Source organism: Manis pentadactyla, chromosome 12 (genome assembly GCF_030020395.1).
Source record: "Manis pentadactyla isolate mManPen7 chromosome 12, mManPen7.hap1, whole genome shotgun sequence".
In the NCBI taxonomy this organism is placed as follows: domain Eukaryota; kingdom Metazoa; phylum Chordata; class Mammalia; order Pholidota; family Manidae; genus Manis; species Manis pentadactyla.
This window is the reverse complement of record NC_080030.1, coordinates 44,462,727-44,470,954: the sequence shown is the minus strand read 5'-3', so window position 1 is coordinate 44,470,954 and position 8,228 is coordinate 44,462,727. Positions and strand designations below refer to the sequence as shown.

General features: G+C 48.0%; 1 protein-coding gene across 3 annotated transcripts in view; it reads left to right on the top strand.

The window, feature by feature from the left end:
* Positions 1-3,493: 3,493 nt before the first annotated feature.
* UST (uronyl 2-sulfotransferase) overlaps positions 3,494-8,228 on the top strand; it is a 282,268-nt gene continuing 277,533 nt past the window's right edge. For 2 of the 3 annotated variants that reach the window (XM_036906922.2, XM_036906918.2), the window contains exon 1: positions 3,494-4,222. In XM_036906922.2, the coding sequence (XP_036762817.1) occupies positions 3,979-4,222 (244 nt within the window). In that variant the 5' untranslated portion in view covers positions 3,494-3,978. The remainder of the gene's footprint in view (positions 4,223-8,228) is intronic. The other variant, XM_036906919.2, reaches the window with a different exon arrangement.

Sequence of the window (8,228 nt, the reverse complement as noted above, 5' to 3'; positions counted from 1 at the left end):
TCGCAACAGAAACATGATGGCTGGAGGTCCTGTGGCCATCTTGAATCATAAAGTGGCCTTTTAAAGGAAGCCACGTGCTGAGGATGGTGGAAGAGAAACCTCCGACAGGTCCCTGATCAGCTCTGCACTGCCTATTTCTGGACTGTTTCACTTGAGAGAGAAATGCATTTCCATTTTGTTTAAGCCCTTGTTATTTCGGATTTCCCAGTTAATCACAACTAAGCCTAGGCATTACTGATTCAGAGGCCATTGCAAAAATAATCCAGGTGGGAGAAGGTGGTAGCAAAAGAAGGCAGGTTCTGAGTATTTTTTTGAAGGTAGAGCCTCTAGGATTTGCACATGGGTTAGATGCCAGAGTGAGAGGGGAAAAAACTAAGGAAGAGTTTGATAGTTATTTACAGGGATGCAGAAGGTGAAGAGCATGGGAGTGAGTCGAGGGTAGTTTCACCCTCCTAGGCACAGGGAGGGACACAATGAGACAGGTGCAAAGGCAGAGAGCATGGGGCACAGATTGATGTGGGAATAATCTCCTGTCTTACTGCTTCTGTTTACTCTGTGAAGTATGAGGCCAGGTCATAGGCTAAGACTTCAGGAATGAAAGAAGAGGGTGGAGGTGGGAGGAGAAGAGAGAGAGAGATGTGTGAAATAGTCCTTTTGAAGAGTGGGATTGCTGGGTAGCCATGAGTCAGCACCATTGGAAATTTGTGCTGATTTAAAGTCTAATCAAACATAAAACTAAAGCAATGCTGTGTGTCTTTCTGCAATCTGGTCCAGTGGTACTGTTGGGCTTAGCTGGGTTCTGCCAGGCAAATACGTGTGATAAAAGATGAAAGGAACAGGGAATGAAGGGTGTCCGCAAGACAGGGGTCTCAATGATGGATCAGGAACCAAAACTGGATAAAGAAGGAAGTTCTTTATCACTTCTTTAACACTAGATGAGTGACGGGTTAAAAAGTTGAGGGTTCCTGAAAAGATTGAAAAATTGCTCATGTGGCTCCTTGAGAAGCTAAGCAGTAGGACAGAAAGTGATAATGGCCAGATGGTGCGATTGTTGGAAATAAGGAGTTCAGGTCCGAGGGGGAAAGTCACTGGAGTGAGAAGGGGTGAAGAAGCCCAAGATAACAGATGGAGATCAAGGTATTAAATAAAATATATTAGATTATAAGGCTAATAATAAAAATTGCAAATTCCTATAATTAGATTTATTAACAAGTTTGAATAATGATGCTCTTCATCAGTATAAGTACTTTAAATTAAAAGGTGTTTTTCACATTTGACAGGACTTCAGTTTTACCCAAATTTCTAAGTTTTTGTAAACTGAAAATACAAAGCATTTTTTTCCACGTGAAATTTCTTTGTATATTGATTTTTTTTCCTTCTGTGGATTTTTTTTTTAGGCAGTCCATTAACACATCTTTTAAGAACTGACCCATTTTTACCTTCACAATTCCTCATGTCATAGCTTAAGGTTTAAGCCAGACCTTGCCCGCTTGAGCTTTCATCATTACCTTTCCATTATTTGTTAAAACTTTTGTTCTATTTATTTATTTTTTTCAGATGTTTATTTCCTTTCTTCCTGTTTCATCTCCCTGTTATAAACTCACTCTTGTTCGGAACTCCTTTCCTTAGGAGAAAGAATTGGGAGGTTTCCCAACACATTCTGTGAGAGAAGTTTCTAGACCCCAGGTGGGTCTCATAAGTAAGGAGGCTCTTGCACATCATATTACATCTAATAAAAAATATTCAGATTATAGAACCAGGCCTCAGGTACAGGTCCAATTTCTCAAAGGTGGTTTCTGAGGCATTATGAAAATTTCATTGCTTCTCCCATCTCCTAGGCCCTCTGCATTAACTCAAAAATTGTTAATTGGGAGCCTCTTTTGGGCTAGTGTGCTGATTAAAGTAATTCACATTAATGGACAATGACTGATTGGCTTAATTCTCTCAGGGGCAGTCACATTTCTATTATGTGTGCATTAATCCAAATAAATCTCTGATTCATACAATAAATGTGAAACGAACCATTTACACTTTATCCAGGATTTTCTGTGACAGAACAAAAGGTCTTCCCTTCTCTTGGACCCCCAAAGCAACCTTCCTATTCCTGAGAAAGTGGGCTAGGGAAGTATAAAATTGGGAAGTAGAATTTGTCTGCACGCACGTGTGAGTGTGTGGATGTGTATGAATGTATGTAATATCACCCACTTCATCTATAACTCTCTCCAGCTTATGGTGTATCTGTCTTCTTCATCTCAAATCATGAACCAGAGATGCTTATGTCTGGATTATGGTTAAACCATATTATTCTTAAAATGTATGCTCTATTTCTATCTCAGGATCCCATTCCCTAATTTTCCATAGAAAATTCTTCAGATTCCCAACTCTGTAAAGGTTTTCAGGAAAACAGTCTTAGAATCCTAGAGGTCCGTGGCTTCTGATTCTTCCTTTAAACCAGTTGTCACTAACTGGGCAAAGGATGCCAGAGATGAGAGGCATCAGAACCCGGAGGGAGGTTCCCCTTTCTCAAGGTTGAGAGTATCTCATCCTCCAATCACCGCACAAATTATGAGGAAAAGGGCCGTGGCTGGGAGATTGTAGTGGTTAGTATTGTGGGCTAGGGTCAAACAGATTTGAGTGTGGCTTCCAGCTCCCCTCCCATAAGCTCTGTGACCTTGGGCAAGTCACTTAAGGCTCAGGTGGTACAGCTTCGGCATATAACACTAAACTGTTCTTACTGAAAGTGTGGCTGATAGGGCAGCCCTTTAGTACACCCACCCCGTCAGTGGATCTGGGCGCGATGCAACCTTTTTGCTTTGGGAGGTTCTCTTTCAGGTCCAGAAGCTTCCCTTGGAAGGAAGGGAGGCAGCGCTGAAACGCGTTTGTAAGGGATCCTTTCCTATCTGCTAGAGGGAGGACCTCCGTGAGGCGGCTCGGTACCATGCCCCGCCCCCACCCTCCTCTCGGTCGCTACGTGGATCCGTAGCCGTGTACCCAGGGCGCTGAGCGAAAAGCAAGCGTCCTCTTCTGTGTCTCTTCCAGGGGTCGGGACGATGAGCCTGGCCCCACGGGGCGTGTTTAATTATAATCGACACCACTTGCTCTTTTACCATCTCAGCAAAATCTTGAACTTATATCCAAGTCCCCTTAACTGGCCGTTTGTAAGCAGTTCGCGATACAGAAGGGGCATCAAGTTTCTGAAATGAAAAAAATATAGTAGAAGAAGTCGTGCTTCTTCCTGACCGTGACTGTTTACAAGAGGGAAGGCAGCGGGGCCCCCAAGAGGTCGCTGGTGGCGCAGGCACTGAGGCCAGATTGCAGAGAAAGGGGGAAGGAAAAAAACACCCAGAAACTTTCTTCCTTGTTGCGAATAATCGCCGCCCCCCTGCTCCCCCCAGGCAGAGGCCGTAACGTGACACCCGAGAGAAGCCCGGAGACCCGAGCGGAGGGAGGGAGGGCACGGGGAGGAGAGAGGGCTGCGGAGGAGAGCCGGAGAGAAAGGGGAGGAGAGGAGGGAACCCCTGGCGGGGAGGTGGAGCGAGGGGACGGTGTCCGCCTCCGGTTCCTCCCTGCCGTTTTGTAGAGGAGTCTGAACCGGGACGAAACACGCCGAGACCGACAGACACAAAGCCGGGGGGTCCACGCTGGCGCTGGAGGCGAGCCCCGGCGGCCGCGAGCGAGCCCGAGGCGCGGCAGGGCGCGGGGCGCGGGGGCGCTAGCGGGCTGGGCGGCGGGCGCGGGCGGAGCGCGGGCAGCGCCCCCGAGCCGGGGCCGGACACCTCGGCCGCTCGGGCCGCGGCAGCGGGGACCATGCCGAGGAAAGTGTCCTGAGCCCGGCCACTTCGACCCTCCCCGCCCCCACCCGGGCTGCCCCTCCGAGCGGCCCTGCCCATGTGCCGCCGGCCGGCCGCGCTCTCCTCGCAGGCGGATGGGTGACCTCTCCCTGGCCCGGGCAGGCTGCGCGAGGCGGCGGAGCAGGCGATGAAGCAGCAGCGGCATCCCGGCGGCGGCGCGGATCCCTGGCCCCATGGGGCCGCTCTGGGGGGCGCCCCTCCGGGCCTGGGCAGCTGGAAGCGCCGGGTCTCCCTGCTGCCTTTCCTGCGCTTCTCCCTCCGGGACTACGGTTTCTGCATGGCCACCCTGCTGGTCTTCTGCCTGGGCTCCCTCTTCTATCAGCTCAGCGGGGGACCCCCTCGCTTCCTGCTCGACCTGCGGCAGTATCTGGGTAAGGAAGGGAGGCGGGCGCGAGGGCGGCGCGAACTTGGGGAGCGGGGAGAAGGGACGCGCCGGGGACTGTGGTGCTCCCACCGCCCGCCGCCGCCGCCCCGAGGCTCCCCAGGTGGGACGCCCGCGAGCACCTGGGCCGCGGCCCGGAGCGCCCGATTCCTCCCGCGCGCCCGTCAGTGTGCGCAAAGGCCGGGGCGCCGCTGCGTTGACTTGCCGGGCAGGTACTCCCGGGCGGGACACTGCATACCTCCCTCGCCTCTGCCTCCCGGTCTGGGGAGGAGTGCACGCGTGTGCGTCTGTGGGTGTGCAAGGGTGTGTGCATGCTCAGGCCTGACAGTGTGGGGAGGCCTTTGCCTCCCCACGGGACAGCCCCTCCATGGCATCGTTAGTGACCGTAGTCCTGTCCTATCCAGCACGCAGGGTCGTGCGGGTGGGTTTAGCTCCTCTCCACGGTCGGTTCTGCCAGGAGCGCCTGCTTTGACCCTACGATCCTCTACCAAGTGTGTGTCTCAAATTAGAACTTTTTAGGAGTGTCCGAGTTTGGTTTATTAGGAGTGAGGCCGCCTATTTTAGCAGAGGTAAAGAAGGAGTTGTGCCGAGAGAGAAAAGAGGGGCTCCAGAGAGAGGGCGTGACCCGCCGCAGGGAGCGGTGCCAGGCCGGCGAGCGCACGCCCAGGTCCCCGCTACGACGCTGGCTCGCGCGCCCTGGCTAAGAGAGGATGCAAACCTCACACGTCTGTGGTCCGAAGAGGTCTTTACGTGGGCGAAGAGAGAGGCTAGGAGGGCTGACGTCCGAGGTGATAAACCTGAGCCACCCGGCAAACCTCGTATATGCAGGACGGGGGCGGGTGCGCTAAGGGAAGACCCTTAGGAGCTGGAACAGTAAGGGGCCAAATGGCTCCAGCCGGCTGGAGGCTGCCACACTGACCCACGAAAGCCCCTCCGTCACAGAAGCCACGGGGCTAGATGGGAGACTGTTTTCAAAGGGAAAATAACCACTCGGCAAAGTGACAAAAGTGTCAGAGCATTTTGAAACGCGAACGCTGAGAAAATAATGCTGTTAGCGTGTAGAGAAACTCAGATATTAAAAGTTACACTTCGATTTCAGTAGAAACTTTAGGAAACTCTGGTTTTGTAAGATGCGTTAGGGAAAACTGAAGGAAAATATTGGCTAAGTAGATTACCAAAACTTAATCCTTAGCATCTGGTTTCGTAGAGGATTTGGAATAATGTATGCTTTTATTAGAGAGTCAAATCTCTTCTTTTCCTGAGTTTTGTATTTTGGAATCTCATCTTCGTAAGCTCTGTCACCTGCTAGTGCCACAAAGGTAACTTTTTTTTTTTCTTTTTAACCACCACCAGCAATCCCTGTTCACACTGGCTTTGGGAGGCAAGTGTTTTTGAAGCTCGGTCTTTCTCCATAAAATCTGATAATGGGTTCTTTGTTGAAGTTCCTTTCAAGTAAAATATAGAGGACAGTGATGTAGAGAAAATACTTCTAAACAGGGAATTAAGACATCTATGTTCAGTGTCCTAAGAGCACTTGGCTATGGGAAGGCTACTAAAGCTGCATGCTGAGGTGGGACTAGATTGTCTCTCACACCTCCACCCACTTCCTAAGATCTTGTGGTTCTGCTTTTCTTCCTGGGGGCCCGAAAACCTGGGAGGGGGACGGGACAAAGTCACTAATGAGGGCAAAATCAAGAATCTTCAATGTCTAGCACATTAACCTTTTAAAATTCAGTCAAATATGTGTTGTATCCAGAATTTAGTGCTAGCTTATATATTTCAAAAAAGCAAGGCCTGATACATTTTGGGGGGTCAGTTGGTGGCAGGGTGAATTTACAGCATTCACTCAGGGGACTGCAAAGAATGGAAGAATGAACATTGCTCCTGTTACTCACTTGTCAATTAAGATTCTGACATACGTGATAGGTTAAAAAGTGATATCCTTGTGAAGTGAAAATAGGATACCTTTGGCCAAATTTATTCCCTGTTGTTTTGTTACATAAATAATGGTTTTCAGGAAAAATGGGCTTGTGGTCTTCAAGAGGGTCTAAAATATACCCTTAAAAGTAGAAGGCCAAGGCATCTGCAGAATTACTTTCCCCTGGTTTCCTCCATTCTATTATTTTAGTGTCTGTCAAAACAAATTTGGGGTTAGTAAACACATCCTCTGCATTTCCCTAGCTAGCCAATTTTGGAAGCAAGTATTTTTCTTAAATACAAGTTCACATAAAGTCAAAATTTTCCAAATCAAGATAATATTTATAGCAAACATTTTTCTTGCCAAGACATTATTTTTATATACTTGTAAAATACTATACATCTGACACATAGTGGCCACTAAATAAATATTTGTTGAAGTAATGACTGAACCAGTTGCATCAAATAGTGTGATATTTAACATCTTGAATATTCTCACAGGAAAGCCAAGAGATATGACCATTCATGATAAAGTTGTATGAGTGTGTCATACAATAAATATTGTTTATGTGCCAGCCCACGCACATGAGAAATAAACCGGTATCCATCACATAACAATACTATAGGTAGATATGATTGTTATTTCCATTTTTCACATGGGAGAAATAAGGGCACAGAGGTTCATTGACTTGCTGAAGGACTGTCTTGCCTGAGTGTTTCAGTCCTGGCAAGTTCACTATGGATTCAGTGAGACCAAGAAATAACAACAGAACATAACAACATACCTGGATTTATTCCCCCGGCATTAGGTTGAGCACTAGAATCACATCTTCATCCAGCAGTCTGCAGGTCCATAATCCACCTCTGTCTCTGCCCCTGCCCAGAGCACTGGGCAGAGCTCTGTATATAGTGACTCTGTCAATAATAGCTTATTGCCTACAGGTGTGGAAACATCAACCTAGCAATTGGCCAATTACATCATCAAGGAGTTTAGGGTTAGGTGAGGATCCTGGCCATAGGGAACTTCGATTTTCCCCATAAGGATGGACACACAGCAAGTAAGGCAAGACTTGAACCCAGATCTGAGTCAGGGACCCATTGCACAGCACTAAAAGCAGTTTAAGAGATAAAATGGAAATACAGTCAAGATGCAAGTGGGACTCTAAAGAGCTGACTGGCTTAAAATGATTGTTTATTAATTTCTGTAATAATTTGCCATTGGAAATAAATTTATTTCCATAATTTCATTTTCCTTTTCTTGATACTATAGCTCTCAGTGTTTTTGGGGCCAACAGAGACAGGGAATAATTCAAGCCGGGCTGCCCTTACTTCCACCTTCCTGTATTAATCCCACCATGTTGCCTCTGTGTATGAGGGAAGTCAGTGCTCCCAGGGCCCCACAGCTGAAGTTGATGTGAGTTGGAACCTTAAATTCTGTCTTTCTTTCCTTGTCAGTTGTTCTGTTTTGGTGAGTAGTTCTCAGTATGTGGGCCCTGGATCTGTAGGATCAGCATCACCTGGAAACTCGTTACAAATGCAGATTCTCAGGTCTCATCCCAGACCTACCTGGTGGAAGAGTCTGGGTGTGGGACCCAGCAATCTATGTTTTAGCAGGTCTTGCAGGTGATCTGATGCAGGCTAATGTTTGAGAACCATTGTTCTAGAGTAAAATGTTGCCTTCAGGTAGCTGCCTATGTATTTGGGTGAAAGGGTTGCGGGGAGAGAAAGCTGGAGAGAGTGAAGAAATTTATAAAGTATTTTAAAGGTGATGGACACGGTGTCATTCTTTCAATCTAAGCTTTTAAAAAGACATCTGCTTTGTTGCTTAAGCTCCATTGTTTGAAGGGAAGGACCAGCCAACAGCTGCAGCCCCAGCTGGCTTCAGATCCTCTCAGGTTGGGAGATGCACAGAATGGGTGTGAAGTCGGCAACCAGAAAGTACAGTGTGGGGAAGGAAGGGAAAGGCGTCAGTAATGATGCTTTCTGTTCCACAGGAGCTGGGGTCACACAGTTCCTTCTTTCTAGTCAGCTTAGGGACAGGCAAGGTCTAGTCTTCCTAAAGATACTTTCAGATACAA